Below are 21,734 nucleotides of genomic sequence, written 5' to 3'. Positions count from 1 at the left end.
AGCCGTGTCTCTACTTTTCTACCTGTTGATTTCGGGGGTTGAATGATTTTCGGTGCGTCTCAGTTCAATTCGACTGATATTTGGGCGCCGGGGCGCGGCTCTCAAGTGTCCACATGGGGTGCTGACACTCCGGCGCACCGGAACCGCGGCCGTGGTCCACGATTAAAAGGCCTCGGGTAGACTTGGTACAGGGTGGCAACCGTAACCGTCCTCATCGTGACCGTCGTGCTCATGCTGTTGTAGCAGGAACATGAGGCTGAGGTTTGTCATGACTGCTGACCAATATGCTTCATGGATGAGACGAAATCTCGCTTAACCTCCTTGTCAGAAACGCGGCGGAAGTGATCTAGACTGGTTAATCAGGCACTGATTTGTATATGGTGCCCCGCCGATCTGGAAAGGATCGCCGATGACGGGGTGCCTATTCAGGCAACTCTCGTAGATACAAGCTGAAGATTGCTCCCTGTTTCAGCCACCATCTGCCCTTTATATAATTCCGGCGTGTGGCCCTCAGGCACCAGATTTCATACTATTCTGCTGCACTTTACGTTGTTATCCCTGGTGTATGTTTTATTCCTGTAAGGGCGTTGTGGCCCTCTGACCCAGCAGCTTGCCTGCCGGCATGTCGTTCGTTAACTCATATCGCGGTAAGTTCTCAGTGTTTGTTGCGGAGGCGGATGCTGATAGACAGATAATTCTCGCAGTAGTAGCCACCATCTGCGCGTCAGTGGGGATTTTCTCCACGCTACTGCGCCTCCTGTTCAGATGGCAACGGAAGCACGTGGGTTTCGACGATGCCTGGGCGGCATTTGCTCTTGCTGTCGACTTTGTCCTCGTGGGGGGAGCATGGCTCAACACCGATCCCACCGTTTCAAATCACCAGAAAGTCATTGGCTACTATGTGTACGACATAGCATTCACCTGCGTGTTATGGTTTGTCGTCTGATATATCTTAAAATTGTTCGAGGAGCTCACACGAACCAGGTCGGCTCGCATGAGCATCCTTGCATCAATCCTGAGGATTGTCCCGTCTATCATGACGTTGAGGCGATATACGCATGCTTGTGCTTTCCTAATGCTGTGCATGTGGATAGCAATGCTCGTGCAAAAGACGTATGTCTGTGAATACGACACTGCCTGGAAAACCGCGCCGCGCGTGCAATGTTTCCTAGGCAAGCCAGTTGCCGCCGTCGAGTTCTGTAGTATGTGTCCATTTCGCCTCCTGATCACTGGCCTCACTGCATGCTGCGGCCATCTAGCGGACATCACCTCGGACGCCATGCTAATAATACTCGCTTTACGTTTGATATGGGGCGTTAGTATTCCGTATCCGACGAGGCGACTTCTCAAGGTTATCTTCTCCGCAAGTTTCATCACCACCATCGCAAGCGTCACACACGCCTCTTACTTACTAGGGCCCGACCGCAACGCCGAATGCATCACAGCGCATGTAGAGGTGCGTATTATCGCTATTGTTGCATCCTTCATCGCTGTGCTCACAATACCTCGCCATATAGGCCAATATCTCCCTCCTGATTTGCAATCTCTCGGTGCTCGCGCCTTGGGCAGCTCGCGCAGTCTCGCACGAACCCGCCGCTGATACCCTCACTTCAGCACCGAGCAGACGACGCAGAGGGGTACGTGAGATACAGAATTCGACGTTACACTTCAACCGTAGGGTTCCCGTCGTGCTGACAGCGGTTGCTGGGCAAGATCTCGTTAGCCGGTCGGAGGAGAGCGATAGAATGGCCATCGAACTGTCCGTTGTCAAGTACGTCCATCGCATGGCGGTGGACCCGGAGGCTGTGGCATCAATTTTAAAGTCGATGGTCTGAGCTAATTTTCACGGACATATTTAGCCGCAGCATCGTGTTACATACTTGAGTCCGGTTGATACCTGAGCATGATCTGCACACGTGGGACAAGGACACTGTATTGTACGTAATATGTATTAAAAAGTCGACTAGTCATTCTTTAAACCTACGGACACTTTCGTTAATAGCTGTAACTCACTTAATCAACGCCCATCAAACTGCTCTCCTGGGATCGTCGGCTTCGTTTGTACATCGACATTAGTCACGCAGCAAGGTAGGAAGTCATTTCCAATAGTCTAATTTATGTGTACAGCACAGTCTGTCGGAACGTCTGAACTTCATCAAGCCTTGACAGCTATCTTCAAAGCTCCACGGCTGTTCATCTTGTCCAACGCCTTCTGGTAGTCTGATATTGAGTAGACGTCTGTCACCTGCAGCGCCGCGATTTGATGTTAGAAGCACAGTACGCCCTAGATCTAAGGTGAGCACTGACCATGCCCTTCACACGAATCTTGCCGCTATCAAGATACGCAACAGCGCGAGGGAAGCAATGTGTTTGCGCGAACGAGCCGATGATCTACACAAAATGCATCAGAAAGTTGTAGCTGTTTGCTTATGAGGATCAGCGAACCTTTATCTCGTCTACAAAAATCTTGGAGGGTGGCCAGTGGACAAGCGCAGAGTTGTCGTAGACGCCGTAGACCATGAGTGTCCCCCCTCGGCGGACATAATTGATGGAGTCGTTTGCTACTTTTTCCGAGCCTGTGGCCTCGACCTGCGATCCATTTTATGTCAGTCCTTGGATATCCTTCACTTGAAGGTCGCCGCACGAGATCGACCGATTGCAGGGTGCACAACTTACGACGACGTCAAATCCGTACGGATTCTCCTGTTTAAGCTTCTCCCACTGTTCCCCGGGGTTCACTCTGTCGAGCTCGACATACTCGTGGCCCGCATCCAGCTGCTTGGCGATGTCTGTCTTGATACCTTTATTCGCAGCGATGACTACTCTCTGCGCGCCATTCAGTTTGAGGAGTTGTGCAAGGATCAGGCCAGTTGGCCCCGCGCCGATGACGAGTGCTTCTATGCCAACGGCTGTGCCGAGCTTGTCCATGCCGTGAATGGCGCATGCAGCAGGCTCGATGAGAGTAGCCTCCTCGTCGCTGAGGTTCTGGATCTTGTATACTTTCTTTGCTGCGCTAATTAGGTCATGAGAAAATAGCACGGCCGAACAGGCGAGAGTTCGAACAATGTGATGTATTCACTGAACCCGCCGGGTTCGCTTGCGCTGACACCCTTGCCCTGGAAATTCTCGCATAGCAAGGACTGGCCACGGCGACAGTAGAAACACGCTTCACACTGCAAGTCAAAGTCAAGTTTCGTTGAGCACGCCACCGGTCTCTCGGGACCTGCTCACCGTTACGCCAGGATCAGCGACGACATGGTCACCTTTCGCGAAGCCAGTCACGTTCTTTCCGAAAGCAGCTACTTCGCCAACAACTTCATGTCCAGGGATTAACTGAAGCACTGGTTAGCCGGTGAGCGCGAGGCAAGACTGACGCTATTCACCGGGAACGATGAGATGAATTCCCCTGCGTGGACATGGCCATCGGTACCGCAGATACCACAACATCGGACTGATCCCATACCGGATAAGGAACATCGTCAGCCATCGCATGATAACAGTCGTGTGCGAGCGTTTTACCCTTGAACAGTACATCATCGTCCCCTACTTGAGGTACAGGCACCTCCCGGATTTCAAAATTTCGGGGCTATTGACACGTTTATTTCAGAGGCGTGTTAGTAGCATTTTCGCTTTCTGAATCTTACGGCATGATAGTAGACAGCCTTCATGGTGGTCGCCATTTCAAGTCAGGTTAGCAGTGAATGCAGAAGTCTCAGAAGTGGGGACCCTGTCGCAAAAGCCAGGTATGCGGAGGGACTTAAGAACATTTCTCATGGCCGCACGGAACTCCTTTAGCAGCGACATTAATCGATACATTCAAAGATGGAATCAGCTGCCGGTTCGCTAGACCGGACCGGCGAGCGCGACGACGGTGACAATTGCGATACGCCCCGAGCTGATAAAAACGTGACCGTGTCTTGCCGTATCATCCTCACGGGTGTGTGAGGTTGCTCCGCGAGTTAAAAACAAAGTTGTTTGGCACCCTAATTCTCGCTAAAAAGCGTCTGATGATGGTCTTACGCAGAGCTCGTCGCGCGACGCGTCGGGCAGCTTGTTTCGCGTGACAAGACGTGACAGACGCGTCTGGCCACTGGTGCCGCAGTGACTCGAATGTGACCAACCGCGTCTCGGCGCTTGCGCGCTTCAAATTGCAGACTTGCGTCTGCACCACCACGGCCACGATCTGCAATGACCAAGTACATTCTCGTCTCCGGCGGTGTCGTCAGTGGCATTGGGAAGGGGGTAATTGGTACGCCTTAGCGTATCTTATTTTCCACCGACAAACTGTGTTCAAGCGCCACCATAGCCTCTTCGACAGGCTTGCTCCTGAAGACGGCTGGTCTGAAGGTGACCGCCATCAAGATTGATCCGTACATGAATATAGATGCAGGAACCATGCGCCCGCAAGAGCATGGTGAGCTATGCATATCTACAGGTCTGAGCGTATCTAAGAGCGAGAGCATAGGTGAGGTCTATGTCCTGAACGACGGCGGAGAAGTCGATCTCGACCTCGGAAACTATGAACGCTATCTGGACGTTACTCTGTCCCGAGACAACAACATCACGACAGGAAAAATCTATCGCGAAGTTATTGAGAAAGAGGTTTGTCTCAATATATCTTTTTTGTTAAATAAGGCACCGAGCACGATTCAACCCTAGCGGAGAGGAGATTATCTAGGAAAAACGGTCCAGGTGCGTTATATTAATCTTGCACCAGATGAACACACCTGGCGTCCCATCATGACGAACTGATTTTTTGACTAGATTGTGCCTCATGTCACTAATGCTATTCAAGATTGGATTGAGCGAGTGTCAAAAGTTCCTGTTGACGAGACAGGAGAAGAGCCTGATGTTTGCATTGTCGAGGTGTGTAGTATCAACTGAACGTACGTCTTCTAGTGTGCTAAAGAGCACCCGCGTGCCACAGCTAGGAGGCACAGTAGGCGACATCGAGTCGGCACCGTTCGTCGAGGCGATGCGACAGTTCCAATTCCGCGTTGGATATGAGAACTTCGCGCTGATTCATGTATCACTCGTCCCGGATATGCACGGCGAGCAGAAAACAAAACCCACGCAGACTACAGTCCATGCTCTGCGAGGACTTGGCCTCCTCCCCGACCTGGTTTGTCTCATGTTACCTTTCTCGTACTGCAGTAGAGCAAAGCTTGATTCGACGTACCGCAGATCGCTTGCCGACTGGTCGTCCAAAAGCCCCTTGAGCCGGCAACGAAGTCAAAAATCTCCATGTTCTGTCATGTTGCGCCCGAACAAGTCATCGGCGTGCATGACGTCTCGTCCGTTTATCACGTTCCTCTCCTGTTGCAGTCGCAGGGCATTGTAGAATACCTGCACAAGCGTCTGAATCTCGCAAGCATCAAATTGACATCGGAGATGCAGGAGCGCGGCTCTTGCCTTGGGGTGAGATGGAAAGAGCTGACCAAACGGTAGGATATTCAACAACAAACCTATAAGGCGGAATGTCTAATTCTCTGATCTCTGTCTCCGTCGATAGACAAGAGCGGGTGTTCGATGACGTGACAATTGCGCTGGTTGGGAAGTACACTGACCTCCAGGACTCTTATATGTCTGTCACTAAGTCACTGGAGCATTCTGCATTCCGCTGCAACCGGCGACTGATCCTGAAGGTGCGTTGCTACTCGACATAAGTCGCTAGACAATTTTCTGACCACGCTTCTATTCTTAGTGGGTCGACTCGTCACATTTGGAGCCTGAAACACAGACATCAGATCCAGCCAAGTATCACGACGCGTGGAGAGCTGTCGTTGCTGCAGGGTACGAGGGACCCTCTCTTTTGATACAATCATCTCCTCCTAGTTCTTCGTGACCGGACGTACGTTGATATTTCGTCTAAAGTGGCATCCTCGTTCCAGGCGGCTTTGGCGAGCGAGGATCAGAGGGCATGATGTTGGCAATCAAATGGGCTCGCGAGCAGAAAGTTCCCTTCTTGGGTATATGCTTCGGGTTCCAGCTGGCAGTCGTGGAGTGGGCGCGGAATGTCTGCGGCCTGACAGGTATTCCATTATGAGTCATACTTCAGACAAGGACACTGATCATGAATTCGACCCTATAGGAGCTACATCCGGCGAGTTCCATCCCGATGCAAAGGATCCGATCATCATCTTCATGCCTGAGATCTCAACAACGCACATGGGGGGGACGATGCGTCTTGGGCTGCGTCCGACCGTCTTCGAGCCCGAGACAGAGACCCGTTCGAAGGTGCGGAAACTCTATGGCGGCGCGGGCAAGATTTGGGAGCGGCATAGACACCGCTATGAAGTCAACCCGGCATACATCGAAAAGCTCACCGCGAGCGGGATGTCCTTCATCGGCAAGGACGAGAGGGGGGAGCGGATGCAGGTCCTTGAGATGCCTGGTATGTCGCGTTGCCCCCAAACAGAGCGTCTGCGCCGTGATTGACTTCTGCCCTAGATCACCCGTACTTCGTCGGGTTCCAAGCACACCCCGAGTTTTGCACGAGACCTTTGAACCCTTCGCCTCCGTTTCTCGGCTTTGTAGCGGCGTCTTCAGGCCAGACCGTCTTGAACGAGCAGCTTGAGTACCAGCTTACGCACTTCCACCCACCGCACCCTGAAGGCTCGATGGTAAGCGAGGCGGAGCTCAGACGGACGGGGACACCACCTCCTGGCGTGGAGAAAGTTCTGCGCTCCGAGTAAAGGGAATGTGAGGTTTTCAGGGCAGCAGAAACTCCGTCGTTCTTGGTTTTCTTCCTTGTGGTCATGCTAGTCTTGCTTTGTGACGCTGTGTTGAATGTAGACCTGTCGCAGTAAAATAGTTGTGGAGCACTGTATCCCCACATCTACCAGATCAATTTGAATAAAGTGTTCTCGGGTACTGAATGGATTGTAGATATGATGCACTGCGCGGCACTTTCATCGTATCGCAGCCCTTACCTGAGCGCAGCCCTTCAAGTAAAATGATCGACTACATTCGGTGGAGGTAACCTCATAGACACGAGTTAGGTCTTACGTGTGGACTGGCGTCACAGTGAAAATAAACATAACTCCCTGCAATGCACAAGGATCCAAATGAGCCCATAGATTCTACGACTCCCTTCGAGGGATCGGCCAGTCTTCAAGCGAGTGCCCACAGAACGGGAGAGCAGGCACACACATCACGAGGAAAATTACGTCCACGAGCTACCGTCACTTGGACGCCGCGCTGAGGGTCTTCTCCGCGGAGACGCCGACACCATTGCCCACCTTCTCAATAATATCCTCGACAGCGGCCTCAGCCTTTGCGAGCCCAAAGCCTTGCCCGACTTCTTTGTGGCCTGCAATGACCCGCTGCCAGCCCTTTCCGTCGCCTTTCTGGTGCTCCACAAAAACTTTGCACACGCCCTCGAGCGTCGTGACGCTCCCGTTGTATCCGAGCCCGCCCTTCTCGGGCGGTGCGCGCGCCCGAGAGTCGTCAAAGATCAAGTGCACAACTGTCAGCGCGAACATGGATGGCTGCAGGAACACAATGTCGCCGTTCAGCCCAGGCAGGAGCCGTCCGAGCAGGGCGAGGGGCGACTGCAAGAGGAAGTGCCGCAAGAGGTAGTACGCTTCGATGAGGTGCGCGAGCCCGAGCATCGTCGTGCACGAGAGGCGCGGGAAGACGGTGGTCCCGCTGGTCAGTTGCGTGAGCGCGTCGTACACCTCGCCATAGGTGGGCGCGGGGCTCGCGTCCGCGACGCAGAACGCCTGCCCGCCGATATCTGGATTATGCCCGCCGGCCTGCAGCTCGAGGAGACGCTGCTCGTAGCAGAGGTGCGCAAGCGAGCAGTTCTCGACGTAGATGAACGACTGAAGGATGTTCGGGATCCACGTCGGATTCGTCTTCTTGGCAAGATACTGCCCAACGAGCAGGTCGCCGCCGGGACCATAGATGCCGTTACCGGGGCGTATGCATCCTGTGCGGATGAACCCCTTGCCGGAGGGCGTCTTGTCCGCTGCGCGCACGGCCAGCTCGGCGGTACGCTTCGAAACGGCGTAATTGGAGAAATAGTCGTCATGCCGTTTGGGTACCAGGGTGTCGTCGTCGTTGATGGGCTGCACGAAGTGCACCGGCTCCTTCTCCCAGGGCCACAACCAGAATCGGGTCCTCCTCACAGAGATAGAGCCAGAGGATGTGTATATGAAGGTGGTCACGCCGATGCGACGTGCCGCGTCCAGGATGTTCTGTGTACCTTTTACGTTGACCTGCTCTGAGTATTGCAATAAAGCCTGATGGCGCTCGAAGAAACGTATCGTTGCTGCAGTGTGAAACACGGTGACTTCGGGCTCAGGCTCGCCTGACACATCGGAGGGCACAGGCCATGACTTGCGGAAGGCAGCATCTACCGCCTGCGCGTCGGTCACATCGACCTGGATGAAGTCCACATCCTTGGCAGCACCTTGAGTGAGATCGTTGCGGATGGGTAAGCGGATGTCGACCACCCTGATGCGCCGCGGGTCCTCGCCGCGGGCGAGAAGGTGCAACACAATCCATCCGCCCAGGAAACCAGCCTATCAGATACGCGTTCATATCCGAGCTCGAGACGCTTGATGGCCACTCACCCCGCCTGTCACTATGTACCTGCGGCCAGTTTTGGGGGGTAAATTTCCGGCAAGCAGAGACGCTTGCGAATTCGCCAATTCCTTTGCCGTCTGATCTACTGCGTCGGATTTCCATCGGTTTGGAGAGAACGTGGTTGCCTCTGGTGGCAGGCGCGACAGCTTGGAATCATTGTTTCGAATGTAGAGAACGACTACCAATAGTGAACCGAGTACTACCCATATCAAAGAAGTCATGTTGGCAGCTCTCAACAAGAGCTCACACCGCGAGGAGAGCGGTGTCGTCCGTGACGACTCTCGAGTTGTAGCAAGAAGCCAAGTCGTCGCAATTCGGGACGGCGGTGATGCGAACAGAGTCGCACGGTATCTCCTCCAGATGATTCTCAAGCAGGACGATGTAGCTCAGCCTATTCCGGGAACAAGCATCATTGTTTTCGAAAGTGAAAGCAATTTCAGGTGCACGGGTATCAATCAAACAAGTTTCGGTTTAAATCGCCTGACGGATTGCATCTGCAAGAGAGCAGAACGAGCATTCATGTTCTGAATAATTCTCAACACTCAAGGATCGCGAGAGAACATATATATTGGACAGCAGCAGACAAAAGAGCATACAAAGACCTTACAACACTTTTCCATAGACCCTGCCCATAGCTCACTAGATCCGACGCAACGATACGACACACAGTGCACACATATGTGTTAAGCGGGCGGAGGAGGAGGAGCGTCAGAAGGCTGTTGTGCAGCAGCCCCTGCAGTGCCGTCTGCGGGTGGGTACCCTTGCTGAGCATAGTACTGCGCATACTGCTGTTGTTGCCACTGCTTAAACTCGGGCGAATTGACATCATAGCCATAAGCGGCCCTAAGAGAATAAGTGTGAGAATTGACCATCAGAATTGAAATGAATATGAATCATACCAGTAAGCAGCGTAGGCATCAGCGTCATTTGCGTTAGGCGCGGCACTAGCCTGGGCCTGACCCGGGGAGCCCTGTATACCCGCCGCAGGAGCACTGCCATCTGGGGGAGGGGGAGGGGGTTGATCACCTGGAGGCGGAGGAGGTGGTGCTGCGCCAGGCTGTGGAGGAGCATATCCCTGGCAGATCACACCATGTCAGCAACCCACACAGGAATGATACATGCCCAGATCAATATCAATATCAAAGTCGACGTCAAGCCGCGGCGACTGTCGTATAAGAAGGACGAGAGAATGAGTGGAGCATACATACGGCGTAAGCACTGTAGGCGGCGTACTGGATCTGGGCTTGATGCAGCTCCATCTGTTGCTGCTGCACAACGGCCTTCACTTTCGCATGCTCCTGGCGGACGACCTCGAGTAGGTCCTCCGTGAGGACTTTCGCGCGTTGAACCTGACCCTCATCAGGCCCGCTGGAAAGTATGAGTACGTATATATGCATGCCGGATAGACTGCACGTACGTCACATGAATGAACATGGGCTCATCGTGTTCGTGACCTGTCTCTTGGTCAACGAAACCAGAACCGATACCTTTGATCTGCACCCGAGTCCCCGTCTCTTGCTGGATATACTTGACGAACATGCCCTACATGCCAGTAAGACTCGTGCATCATGCGCAAACAAAAGGAACATACCGAGGGACCTACAACCTTTGCGCGCACGTTGAAGTTGCGGATCGTATCGATACCTACAGGAATCTTTTCCTCTGGCCACTTGCGCTGCAAACAACCGTTCAAGAAGTAGACTTGATTCTATCGACTTTAAGACATACCCGTTCTCGCAACCGGTCCTTCTTGTCCTCCACCAGCGACCCCATGTCCATCGAAATAAGTTCATTCACTTTATCGACGGCTTTCTGCATGATCTCTTGCGTCGTGGCAGAAATGTGGAGATACAGAGGAGGGTCCTTTTCTGTAGCTTTCGAACGGTCAGGATACCATACACCTTTAGTGCTGACGGACGCTCCGGTCTCCTCATGGATCTAGCGAGAAGTAGATATTATTCATTGTAACTCCAGCGAGCTCATTGAGATTGAGGACTCACCTGTGTCTGTGTCGAGCCTTTCGTCAACAGATACCGATTGCGTACATCGTTAATGTCAATGTCCTGCGTAAAATCTCCATCATGTGGATCCTTTCCCAATGGCGTCCCTCCTCCGGCTCCGGCATTCGCGAATTGGGCCGCAATTTTTGCAGCGATGGCGGCTGCGGCTGCAGCAGCCTCGGACGCCGTCTTTCCATCTTCGCCCTTCATTGCTTTTGTGGGTGTTTCGCCCTCTTCTGGAGCAGCCTGGTCCCATTTGCGTTTGGAAGACATTGTTATCGTAAGGCCGGCGTGCGTCGCGGAGTAAGATCTCGAGAGCTCGGTGAGGCGAGGAAGTGGGCCAGGGAGTCTCCGGAATACGGCCTTGCTGTCAGAGTCACGTGCCGTGCCCCATACTCCCAATTTTTTCGGAAGCGCGAAAAGCACCTCTGCTCTCTCTCTACCGCCGCGAGCCTTCCACAGCTCGAGACCCCATGGCGGTTTCAATATGGACGAGGGCTGCTCGAGCGTCGGCATCGACGCTCAGCACCATCTCTCGGACGAGTAGATGTGCGCGAACACTGCGACCTGGTATGTTGCTGCCCATGCACGCTGGAATCACGTTTAACTCTTTACAGTTGTTATCTCAGGTCAAGGCACCACCCAGCGATGGATTTCATCTACATCGGTCAAGATGAGTGAGGAGGCCGCGCTCAAGGAAACAGCGAACAGCCAGCAAGTGACGGAACCGAGCACTCTTCCTGAGGCAGAAGAGGTAGACCGGGCCTCGTTTGCATCGTTGAAGGATAAGATCTCGCTCCCGACCTGGACGGCTATAACAGAGAGGCCCTTCCATCTCAAGACCATGTCGCCTGTCCAAGAAGCTGTCTTGCCTCTTTTGCCGCAGCTCGCCGAGCCGTTCGTGGAAGCGGGCACGGGGAAGCGACCGGCTCGAGACTTACTCGTGCGGGCCAAGACGGGAACCGGAAAGACATTGGCCTTCCTTGTGCCTGCAGTCGAGGCGCGGCTGAAGGCTATCGAAGCTGCTGGCAACCAGGGAGTGCAGGACGCGGGTCTCGTTCAGGACAAGAAACTGGAAGTACGCGTGCAACGGGTGTACGCCCGCACCCAAATCGGTACAATCATCATCAGTCCTACGCGTGAGCTGGCAACGCAGATTGCGAATGAAGCCATGCGGTTGACGCAACACCACGACGGCTTCGAGGTCAGGTTGTTCATCGGCGGTGCTAGCAAGGTTCGCCAGATGCGGGACTTCATGAAGGGCAGACGCGACATCGTTGTAGGGACACCTGGCCGACTTCGAGATCTCCTGGAGAATGAGCCGGAGTTCACCAAGGCTGCATCGCAAGCTAACATGGTATGTCGTTGTGTGGATGCGTGACTATATGGTAGCTTATTACTTTTCTAGCTGGTTCTGGACGAAGCGGACACACTCCTGGATATGGGCTTCCGGGATGACCTCGAGGCGATCATCAACTACATGCCAAAGCAGCCACTGAGGCAGACGTTCATGTTCTCGGCTACGGTCTCGACGGAAATTCGGCAGATTGCACGCGCGGCGCTGGACAAGAACCACGTCTTCATCGACTGTGTCTCCGACGACGCCCCGCCCACACACGCACACATCCCGCAGTACCACACCGTACTCCCGAACGCCGGGGAACAGCTACCTCACCTCCTCCGCCTGCTTGCGCATGACCAGCTGACCAATGAGAAGTCGAAGATCATCATGTTCTTGCCCACCACAAAAATGACGCAGCTCTTTGCGACCGTCATCCGGCAGCTGGGGGCGACGTGCTTACCCTCTGGCAAGCAGACGAAGATCTTTGAAATACACTCCAAGCGTAACCAGGCTACCCGTGATAACACATCCAGAGACTTCCGTAATGACAAGTCTCGTGCCTCCATCCTGATCTCGTCAGACGTGTCTGCCCGTGGCGTTGACTACCCTGGCGTCACACGTGTAATTCAAGTTGGTGTCCCCACGAGCTCTGACCAGTACATCCACCGTGTTGGTCGCACCGGTCGCGGTATGAACACGGTTGGACGTGCGGACATCGTCCTTCTTCCATGGGAGGTCGGCTTTGTTACCTGGCAATTGACGCATATCCCGCTCAAGCCACTCACCACAAACGAGCTCAAGAAGCAAGTGACGGAGCTCGCTAAGACGTACGATGCGACCGCTCCTTTGGAAGTCAAGGAGCAGCGCAACGTCTTGGACAGGAGGGGTTATCCGATGCCCCAACCCATCTGGCCCTACTCGCCTGCGCACGAGAAATTCAACGAGTCCATTACGTCCTTCGTCGAGAAAATTGACGAGGAAGCTGTCAAGGAGGTCATGATGTCGAACTTGGGCTACTACATTGGTCGCAGCGGTGACCTGCGCGTACAGCGCAACGTCGTCGTCGAGGGTGTCAAGGACTGGACCGTCAAGACCATGGGTTTGCCTGCTCCTCCATACGTCTCCCCCGCCTTCCTGGCGAAGCTCGGTCTCGCTGGAGGTGATGAAGGGCGCAACAACCGTAGCCGAGACTCTCCTTCCAGCTTCAGCCGTCCCGGCCAGCGTTCTTGGGAGGGAAGGGGCTCACAGCGTTCTTGGGAGGGAAGAGGCTCACAGCGGTCTGATCGACGAAGTGACGATCGCGAACGTGGCGACAGCCGCGGTCGTTTTACCAACGACAGACACGACAGACGTCAGCAATCGTCGGAGAGGGACCGGCATTCGTTTTCTGACAGGGATCAACGTTCGTTCTCAGACAGGGATCAACGTCCCCAGTTTTCCGAAAGGGACCGACGTCCGCAGTTTTCTGACCGACGTCAGCAACCGTACGAGCGGGAGCGCAGGCCACGTTCTTTCGGTGTGGCGGAGTAAGCCACCGCAAAATCTACGACAGGCCGATCCTGTTGTCGCTTGACAGGGTATACGGATTCACGGGGACATTGACATGAAGTCGCTCGTGCTGTTGTGTATGCTGCTCCATCGTGCTGCATTGTATAATAGTATGGTATCCACGCGCATGCATGTAATCTCGTCGCATATCTTTTGCACATAGACACGACTCCTTAGTAATCAGCCTTTGTGACTGGTTCAGTGCTGCCACGACGAAGATGTGAGAGCAAACATAGGTATGTCTATTAGGTATATACAGCGTCGTGATATATGTGTGTATGTGATGAAGTGACAGATGGTGACCTAAAGAGTGCCAAGGAATACATGGTCAACGTGAAACTAGACTAGATGTGAACAGATGAACAGTCGTGCATCGCACGCAAAAGCAAAGACATTAATACTGATTCTACTATATGGTGTTCTGCGGCCAGTCAGCTTGCATACGGACATGAGGGCGCACACTACTCACTCAAACTCAAGCAGTCCTACAGTCCTCGTTAGCATGCCGTGTCTTCCTTGGCTGTTGGCGTTCCGTCGCCCGACCATACTACGCCGCGATACGGCTCGTTTGGGCACGCCTCTGGGTCACACTCCACCGTGACGCTGTGCCCGACTTGCACCTCTACATCTAGCTCCACATCGCTCAAGTTGCGCACGATGTCCGTGACTGACAGACCGTCGGGTGCGGGCGTCCGTGAGAGGTTGAACTCGTCGTCCGTGCTGTCTTTGGAATCAAATTGCGAGCGCATCGCGTGCGAGACGGAGCGTGGGGAGTGGGGTGGTCTTGAGACTACTTGCGTGCTGCGATGGTGGTCGGCGGCCGCGTCTGGCGATGAAAAGAACCAAGCTCAAAAGTGAGCTTGGGAGAAGGAAGTATATGCTACGCACCTCGTAAATGAATGAGGATTTTCTGGCTCATTATCCATGTCAATGCCTCTCCGAGACATGTTCTATATGCTAACAATGAGTGCTAAGGCATAACGATCGCCACAACGATGACTAACCCAGATGCCTGAACACGGAGTCAGCCGAGCCGTTCAGGAGAAGAAGACGTGACTGACCTGTGTCAACTTATCGCTTGTTCTGAACAAAATTAGATTGAAGACATTCACGGCTGGTATCATAAGTCACTTCAAGTGTTTAATAGGACGAACAATAACGTACCAGTCAGGATCACGAAAAATCCTAGGCCGTCAAAAAACATCCTGCGAGCATCACAAATGAGAAGGAAATAACGGCGAATTGATGATAAGCCACTGACAACTTCACCAGACGGGTCATCCTGCATTTTGGTGTTTATATTGCGACTCTAAGAGGACAAACGACAACGCACCTGCCAGACGGTGGTGTGTACCGGAGTAGATAGAATGTCGAGGTGCAAAGCATGACGAAGTCGTAAGACATTGCGAAGACGTAGAAAAGCCAGACGGTTGAATGGCTAGATGTCTCCGCTGCTTGACAGCTGTGATAATGGCCACTTTAATGTCTAGAAATCGCCTTTACGAAACGATTCACCAACTCACTTGGAGTTCTATGATTGCATGGTAATTTGACCACGGCGTCAACACACAAGTTGAAACAGGCAAGGTGCGAAGAACTTTACATAGTTCTGTACATCTGCAAGTAAACACTGAGTACGCGTGTACTATCATGCATATACAGGGATGTTACTTACCAGAGATATCAAACAGATTCGTAAACCATTCCGCCTGCGTAATTGTCAGCTGTTCGTCCTTAACGAGCATACTGAACAAACACTGACAATTGTGATGGTCACAAAAATGATTAACAACAGAGATGTCATCCACGGAGAGCGCCCGGAGATGTTGACCGTTCTAAGTTCAAGGTTAGCCAAAGCATCAAGGATTGGCTGGGGGTGCGTGTCTCAGATGAAAATTAACTATGTGTACTACCGAACTGTTTACAGGGATAATACAAAAGGAACAAAGAGTATCAAACACACCTTATTCCCAGAATCACCTGTGACACTGATGATTGCAGAACTGGCAAGAATCGCATCAGTTCGCTTCGCCCAGGAGTAAAAATGCCACGATCAATTGTGTAGAACTAACGTTTGAAAATGGGCGCGAGGAGGTAATACCTGCTGCATTCTTCTGGCGAGAAGCTACCGAAATATCCTACAGTGGTCACAGACATCATGACGATACTGATGTATCTGGTGGGAGAGTTGAAATTGGCAATGCTTTTGACTTCGAGTTGACGCTCGGCTCACCTGATGAGAATGAACAGGATACAACCTGGACTCAGCCTCCAGGACTTCTGGTTCTTGTAGAAGCGCCATTCTGCAGGCAAAGTCATAAAATAGCTACCAATAAAGCCTGAGTTATGATCCTCGCGTGCGCACAGGATCCCCACGTACTCGTATGCAGCAATCGAAATAGCCGTGATCCGGATGTAGGACGCTGCATGAGTGCTCACGGAAGCCCAGTCAAGGTGCTCTATAGAGGGGTCATGGCTGTACATGGCAGACAGGCTAGCTAGCTGTCGACAGAGGCTGGAGGGCTGTGAAAGACATGAACAGTCACCAGCCGTCGGACATTGTAGTGTAGCTGGCGGTACGAGATGAAGCAGTCCTCTCACACTCACGCCCGCCGGCGCTATCTGATAACTTATTAGCGGCCCATTCTCCGACATCAATATTCCGGCCTCGACAACCGAGTCGGCGGAGATATATCATCGGTTCCGGAAATAAACTAATGATGTTATCCCCGTGCAGTGGATGAAATCAGATATTCGTCTATAGTATAGCATTACACTAGATTTTACTTCAGCTTCTCTACACCCCGCTGCGTCCTACTGCTCGTGTCGTGGGCCCGTCGCCCAAGTCCGGCAGCTTTTTCTCGGCCTCGGCCGCCGAGGGTGGTGGGAGGAACTCGGTGCGGACTAGCCACGCCAAGTATCGGCCCATCAGCTCGTCATCCACTGTCCTGTTTGTTTCGTGAACATGCGGTGCCAGGAGCGCCCGCATGTTCGTGTCATTGAGTTCCGGTGCCTTGGTGCTCGTCGGCAGATCGTCAAGCACAAAGTGCAGCAGAGGGAACAGCGCGTTATCCTGCACCTCCATAACGTGACGCTCGAGCTGACGCCGCCAGACGAGATACTCGCACCGCTCGGTCGTAAATCCGTACCGAGCGAGCGATGAGAGGAAGTCGTTGAACGTCGGGCGCGGATGTGCAGCCACGTGCAGCACGCTGAGTGTATCCCGCGGGGATGGCAACGGTGCTAGCGCAGCAAGGGCCGTACAACGTGCGACGTGATCGACAGGGACCATGTTGACGGTGTTGTTGATATCAGGCACAAGACCCAACTGGATGCAACCCTTGACCATCCGCCAGATGAAGTCGTCTGTGTTGGTAACTGTGATCGTGATCCGCTGATTAGGAGACACGTGCATAAATATAAGATACAGGAACGTACCCGCAGACAGTGAATCGCCGACGACATAGCCAGGTCGTAGAATATGGCCGTTCAGGCCTCGTCGACCAGCCTCGAAGAGGAGCTTCTCAGACACCCACTTGCTCTGCCCATAACCAGTCTTGAGATTTAATCTAGCACCTTCAAGGTCATCGTCTTCGGGGACACCACCCAGGCTATTTTGCTCTCGCGACAGAGAGTCAGAAAGCTGGACATAATACTCGGTGTCGATTGCAGACGTGGAAGACACGAAGACGAACAGCTTGGGCTTGCTCGTCGCGGCAAGTTCCAATGCGGTCAATGTGCCAATCACATTCGCGGGTCGCAATCTCTCATACGGATAGACCCAGTGTACCTGGTAGAGACTATCAGCATCAAGTATTAGGCATCGCTGATGGATTATTACATACCAATGCGCCGTTGTGAACGACAGCGTCAGCCTCATTCGTGATACGAGTCCACGTAGGTCGATCCAAGCCGAACAGCTCCTGATCGAGGTCACCTTTGACCGCCTCGAGCCTGGACTGCTGTATCCACTCCTCGTCCCAGACACCACGCCCACTCGCTGCATCGCGGAGGCGCTCCAGGGCCTTGCCCGAATCGGGTGCTCTGACGAGACAAATCACCTTCCGGACGCGCTCAGGACGTGAGAGCAAATCGCGCAGAATGAAGGCGCCGAGGAAACCAGTTGCACCAGTCAAGAAGATCGTTAATGGACGGCTCGTATAATCTGCCGCAATTGAGAGGTACGACGAGCGCAATTTGGGCAGCAGCACCTCGTAGTCCTCGCTGTATGTCAGCTTCTTCACCGCAGCGGCACGCTTGAGCGCCGTCTTCAAGGCCGTATCTTCCGTCACAGGCGAAGACTTGCCGCTATCCTGAGCCCCGAAGCCGAGATCTGCGTTGCGAAGCTCGTCGACGGCAGAAGCGAGTCCGCTGATAGTCGGCTTGTCAAACACAAGACCAAGAGGTGCTTCCACTAGGAATGCCTTCCGGATCTCGAAAATCAGGCGAGTCGCGAGAATAGAGTGCCCGCCGGCATCGAAGAAGTTCTCGTCGAGAGGTAGTGGAGAGGGCGGGTTCGGCAAGATGCGGGACCAGATTGCTCGGATGGCTTCTTCGGTGGGTGTTGCGGCAGGACCACGGTGCGAGTCGGCTGGAGCCGCCTGAGCGGTATCGGGGAACGGCAAGGCTGGCTTGTCAATCTTCCCGTTCGGGTTAAGAGGCATGCGCCTCAAGGGGACGAACACTGAGAACGTGTCAACGATTCCGATATGTGACTGCTCGAGAGAAATAGCTCACGGGTAGGAACACTGTAGCTAGGCAGTTTCTTCTTAAGGTACTCCCTGATATCCTTGATAAGCCTCCGGTACCGCCTCATACCGCTCACCACGCCCTTCTCGTCGTCGCCGTCGGGGATATCGCTCTCATACTCATCCAGCGCGGGACCGCCGACGGGTACAAAGTAGCTGACGAGCACCTTCTCCTCATCCTTGTCTCGCCGCACAAGAGTGACGTTCTCCCGGATGAGCGGATGCTGGCTCAGGTACAAGTCAATCTCGCCCAGTTCAATACGGAACCCGCGGATCTTGACCTGATCGTCGGCGCGGCCGGTACATTCCACGATACCTGTGGGCAAGTACCGTCCGAGATCCCCGGAGCGGTACATCCTGTCGCGAATGCCCTTCCAGAACTGCGCTTCTGGTCCCGGCTGGGCGCTGTGCGGCTCGCGGATCGTGTCTTCGCGCGGTGGCGACTTCGCGGCGAACCAGTTGGTGACGAACTTCTCCGCAGTGGCGTCGGGATCGGAGTAGCCCTCCGCCAGCCCGCCAGACCGCACGTAGATCTCGCCGACCTCGCCCACGGCACACGGCACATTCTTGTCGTTCCGGTTCACGACTAGCAGCTGCACGTCGATCATGCCCTCGCCCGCCGGCATGATCTCCTTCTGCATCGCGAGGAACGTCGGGTCCTCCGCGACGCTCGGGATGAGGAAGTACGACACCGCGCGCTGCGTCTCTGTCGTGCCATACATGTTCACGATCCGCACGTTTGCCGCGAGTGACTGCAGACGCAGGCAGTCGCGCTTCGTGAGGACGTCTCCCACAAAGAACGCGTTGCGCAAGGAGGGGATCTGGCGCGTCGCCTGTGCGGAGAGCAGCTGGCCCATGGCGGGCGTGAGGTGGGTCACGGTCACCTCATTGTCTGCCATCCACTCCGCGAGCCGTCCGGGTGTGCCGATGTCCTCGGCGGTTGGCACATACAAGCGTGCACCGAAGAAAAGGGGTGTGAACACTGCAGCTCGATTGTTAGTGAAAGCGGAAAACAAAGGCGAACGAAACCTCACTGTCGCGCTGAATAGGGTCGTGAGCAATGCCGCTGAGCATCGTGAACTTCGAGTCCTCTCCGAGCCCGAACCGCTGTCCCATCCAAGGGAAAAAGTGCGTCAGACTAAAATGTCTTCCGCGCACGCCCTTGGGAATGCCCGTACTGCCGCTAGTAAAAGACAGTGTGCCGACACTGTCCGGTCCCAATGGAATTTCAGGATCTTTGCTAGCTAGATGTGTCTGGGACGCCAGGACGTCTTCGTCGTTTCCATCACGACCACCGATTACTTGCCCGCCAGCCGACAGCTCAAGTGCAGGCACCTCGACGCGGATCTGCAGCTCGTTGGAGATGAACTCGCGCACTGACGGGTTGATTGTCCCGGCACCTTTGAGAACGACAAGGGCGCGAGGCTGGGCGACCTGAAGGTAGATAGTCTGTCTGGACGGAGGGTACGCGGGATCTGCAGAGAAAGCAAGTATGCGAGTCTGGCAGTGAGTTTCGTATCCGTTCTGTCTTGCATATAGGCAAACTACGCACCGATGACTGAGAACGTCGCGCCCGCTTTGAGCACCGCCATCACTGCAACGACGAGCTCTACGCTACGGTAGGCGTATACCATGACCACCTCTTCCCTTTGCACACCGCCCTGTACAAGGTGATGCGCGAGGATGTTCGACGCATGCAAGATCTGGCGGTAGCTAAACGTGCGCTTCTCCTGCGGATCATCAAACTTGTCCGGACTGAGGCATTGGATGACACAGGGTCGGTCTGGCCATCGACGCGCGTTTCGCGAGAACACATCCGTGATCGCACCCTTCCAGTCGCACCAATTCAGATCCGCGGTGGGGTCCGGAAGAATTGCACGCTGGGCAGGTGTGAGCAGTGGCACAGAGCCGACAGGCGCAACGGGATTTGCAGCAATTTTTCGCAAGAGAATGGAGAGCTGGTCCACGATGCAGGACATACGGGTAGGCGTGAAGAGCAGGGAATTGTACAGCAGGCGGAGGGTGATGTGGGGAGCGACCGAGCTGCGACTCGTCTCGTGCTGCCGGGTGATGAAGACCGTCAGGTCGGACGTCAGGCTGGTCGAGCGCAGGAAATTCTCCTGCGGTGTGTCAGTCTCGTCGAAGAAACGCACACGGAAAAGCGGGCGCGAGTTCTCCGCTGTGTCGGCCTTGTCTTTGCCCAGGGCCCGCACGATCGCCTCGTACGGCAGCGCATCGGCCTCGGCGTCGTTCTCTGCCTGCTGCACCTTGCGCACGACGGCCCAGAACGGATCATCAGGGTTTACGGCTATTCTGAGGACGAGAGGATCGCGTGCCAGAGCTGACGAAGAGCCTATGACGAGGTCTGTGTCGCCTGTGTATCTGTGCAGGAGAACAGAGAACGCAGCGAGAAGCAAGTGGAAGGGGGACGGCGGCTTGCTTTCGGATGTGCCTTCCTCGTCCCCGTCTTCGCTCTCGTTGTACAGAGCCAGCTTCAGTAGCCCCAGACATGTCTGTGCCGAGAGATCAGCAGAGTGCGCCGCCTCGACTAGTCGATTCCCGGCTTGTCGTGGATAGTCTGTCGGAAGAGAGATGGAGGGTAGATTTTGCAAACGAGCCACGACCCGAGCGAGACGCTCATCCGCCATCTTTTCCTGCGGTCAGACACAAGTCGGGGATACGACTTGAGAGGTCTGTCTTGTGAACTGGCGGCGGCCTGCAAGATGACTCGAATTTGTGCTCGAGTTTGCAGCGAATTTGACTCCGTTGGCGCTCAACGCGTCGGCCATGAGGTCACGTGGAACGCGACGTGCTCGGCATCCGCCGCTATCAATGCTGAGAATCTAGCAAGCACAGTGTTATCTTCGTGAGTTTCTTACAGTGAACATGTCCCTTGACGATTTTCGAAGGTCGTTTTGACAAGTCGGCTTCACAGAATGACATACCACTTTGAATCCGTCTGGCAGCACATCTGTCTGCGTTGGGCATGTAGTCACCCTGTTACATCTCGGACCTGGGATCTCGGTCAACTTGCAATGGTACACGTTCGCTATCCATTCAAGGCACCGAGGGCTTGAGCAACGCGATCTGAATCGGTGATCATGCAAGATTGGGGCGGAAAGCCATCACAGGAACGCGCCGCGATGTCGTCAGACATAGGTATCCGTAGCCGACGCAGCTCGATGTCTATTCTGCTCTCAGGAAATTACCTCCACAATCTGTTTCTTGCATTTGTGTTTCCGACATACTTCAATCTTGCGTGTATCAACAGTATGGCACGGCGACGATGTTGTTATTACAGATACAGATTTACAATGCAAGCTATCGATACAAGTGTACAGCGAAATTCAGAGGGAAACGGCTAATAGAATGAAGCATAAAATATCATATCGGTTGTGAGGAACGTCCGAACGAAGGAGGGTAGAGCGCAGATTCCGCTGCTGTGTTTCGGTCCAGTGCGATGTTGTCGAAATCGAGGGCGACGCGCAGCGTCCGTTGTCCGAG

The 21,734-nt window shown here is 54.1% G+C and overlaps 8 protein-coding genes across 8 annotated transcripts; 3 read left to right on the top strand and 5 right to left on the bottom strand.

The window, feature by feature from the left end:
- Window positions 1–622: 622 nt before the first annotated feature.
- POSPLADRAFT_1055568 (hypothetical protein) lies at window positions 623–1,835 on the top strand (the record flags this gene model as incomplete). Its single annotated transcript, XM_024480658.1, has 5 exons — window positions 623–647; window positions 705–933; window positions 985–1,202; window positions 1,260–1,456; window positions 1,518–1,835. The coding sequence occupies 5 exons, from the start codon at window positions 623–625 to the stop codon at window positions 1,833–1,835; spliced, it is 987 nt and encodes a 328-aa protein (XP_024340307.1).
- Window positions 1,836–2,076: 241 nt separating this feature from the next.
- POSPLADRAFT_1180448 (hypothetical protein) lies at window positions 2,077–3,680 on the bottom strand (the record flags this gene model as incomplete). Its single annotated transcript, XM_024488760.1, has 9 exons — window positions 2,077–2,245; window positions 2,308–2,391; window positions 2,446–2,589; window positions 2,677–3,013; window positions 3,064–3,173; window positions 3,232–3,333; window positions 3,384–3,451; window positions 3,520–3,586; window positions 3,645–3,680. 9 exons carry the CDS (start codon window positions 3,678–3,680, stop codon window positions 2,156–2,158), a joined length of 1,038 nt encoding a protein of 345 aa, XP_024340306.1. The 3' UTR covers window positions 2,077–2,155.
- Window positions 3,681–4,183: 503 nt separating this feature from the next.
- Window positions 4,184–6,876, top strand: POSPLADRAFT_1069855 (hypothetical protein). The gene is made up of 12 exons (XM_024482376.1): window positions 4,184–4,249; window positions 4,307–4,414; window positions 4,466–4,602; window positions 4,660–4,692; window positions 4,765–4,866; window positions 4,928–5,122; window positions 5,185–5,444; window positions 5,513–5,645; window positions 5,705–5,793; window positions 5,875–6,032; window positions 6,092–6,394; window positions 6,451–6,876. The coding sequence occupies exons 1-12, from the start codon at window positions 4,189–4,191 to the stop codon at window positions 6,693–6,695; spliced, it is 1,824 nt and encodes a 607-aa protein (XP_024340305.1). The 5' UTR covers window positions 4,184–4,188; the 3' UTR covers window positions 6,696–6,876.
- A 308-nt stretch (window positions 6,877–7,184) lies between these two features.
- POSPLADRAFT_1140041 (hypothetical protein) lies at window positions 7,185–8,813 on the bottom strand (the record flags this gene model as incomplete). Its single annotated transcript, XM_024485122.1, has 2 exons — window positions 7,185–8,528; window positions 8,580–8,813. 2 exons carry the CDS (start codon window positions 8,811–8,813, stop codon window positions 7,185–7,187), a joined length of 1,578 nt encoding a protein of 525 aa, XP_024340304.1.
- Window positions 8,814–9,743: 930 nt separating this feature from the next.
- POSPLADRAFT_1045832 (hypothetical protein) lies at window positions 9,744–10,865 on the bottom strand (the record flags this gene model as incomplete). The annotated part of the gene is made up of 5 exons (XM_024478871.1): window positions 9,744–9,960; window positions 10,010–10,134; window positions 10,184–10,267; window positions 10,321–10,530; window positions 10,593–10,865. 5 exons carry the CDS (start codon window positions 10,863–10,865, stop codon window positions 9,744–9,746), a joined length of 909 nt encoding a protein of 302 aa, XP_024340303.1.
- A 223-nt stretch (window positions 10,866–11,088) lies between these two features.
- Window positions 11,089–13,662, top strand: POSPLADRAFT_1168986 (hypothetical protein). The gene is made up of 3 exons (XM_024488032.1): window positions 11,089–11,162; window positions 11,210–11,949; window positions 12,001–13,662. The coding sequence occupies exons 2-3, from the start codon at window positions 11,266–11,268 to the stop codon at window positions 13,462–13,464; spliced, it is 2,148 nt and encodes a 715-aa protein (XP_024340302.1). The 5' UTR covers window positions 11,089–11,162; window positions 11,210–11,265; the 3' UTR covers window positions 13,465–13,662.
- Window positions 13,663–13,979: 317 nt separating this feature from the next.
- Window positions 13,980–15,227, bottom strand: POSPLADRAFT_1055562 (hypothetical protein; the record flags this gene model as incomplete). The annotated part of the gene is made up of 10 exons (XM_024480657.1): window positions 13,980–14,308; window positions 14,371–14,432; window positions 14,487–14,494; window positions 14,544–14,596; window positions 14,647–14,687; window positions 14,744–14,764; window positions 14,816–14,944; window positions 15,006–15,013; window positions 15,086–15,099; window positions 15,158–15,227. The coding sequence occupies 10 exons, from the start codon at window positions 15,225–15,227 to the stop codon at window positions 13,980–13,982; spliced, it is 735 nt and encodes a 244-aa protein (XP_024340301.1).
- Window positions 15,228–16,279: 1,052 nt separating this feature from the next.
- On the bottom strand, window positions 16,280–20,878 carry POSPLADRAFT_1180438 (hypothetical protein; the record flags this gene model as incomplete). Its single annotated transcript, XM_024488759.1, has 6 exons — window positions 16,280–16,860; window positions 16,921–17,272; window positions 17,328–18,166; window positions 18,220–19,212; window positions 19,265–19,705; window positions 19,783–20,878. 6 exons carry the CDS (start codon window positions 20,876–20,878, stop codon window positions 16,280–16,282), a joined length of 4,302 nt encoding a protein of 1,433 aa, XP_024340300.1.
- Window positions 20,879–21,734: the final 856 nt, after the last annotated feature.

Source organism: Postia placenta (genome assembly GCF_002117355.1).
Source record: "Postia placenta MAD-698-R-SB12 unplaced genomic scaffold POSPLAscaffold_5, whole genome shotgun sequence".
Taxonomy (NCBI): domain Eukaryota; kingdom Fungi; phylum Basidiomycota; class Agaricomycetes; order Polyporales; family Adustoporiaceae; genus Rhodonia; species Rhodonia placenta.
Note: the sequence above shows the minus strand (reverse complement) of the source record. Positions and strands in the feature narration are given on the sequence as shown.

What these genes read in the sequence shown, in the direction of transcription:
- POSPLADRAFT_1069855 (XM_024482376.1), top strand. Translation starts at nt 4,189, where the DNA reads ATGACCAAGTACATTCTCGTCTCCGGCGGTGTCGTCAGTGGCATTGGG. An exon ending in CTGATGTTTGCATTGTCGAG is followed by an intron (nt 4,867 to 4,927) that starts GTGTGTAGTATC and finishes CGCGTGCCACAG; the next exon opens with CTAGGAGGCACAGTAGGCGA. An exon ending in GAATGTCTGCGGCCTGACAG is followed by an intron (nt 6,033 to 6,091) that starts GTATTCCATTAT and finishes TCGACCCTATAG; the next exon opens with GAGCTACATCCGGCGAGTTC.
- POSPLADRAFT_1168986 (XM_024488032.1), top strand. Translation starts at nt 11,266, where the DNA reads ATGAGTGAGGAGGCCGCGCTCAAGGAAACAGCGAACAGCCAGCAAGTG. An exon ending in CTGCATCGCAAGCTAACATG is followed by an intron (nt 11,950 to 12,000) that starts GTATGTCGTTGT and finishes TTACTTTTCTAG; the next exon opens with CTGGTTCTGGACGAAGCGGA.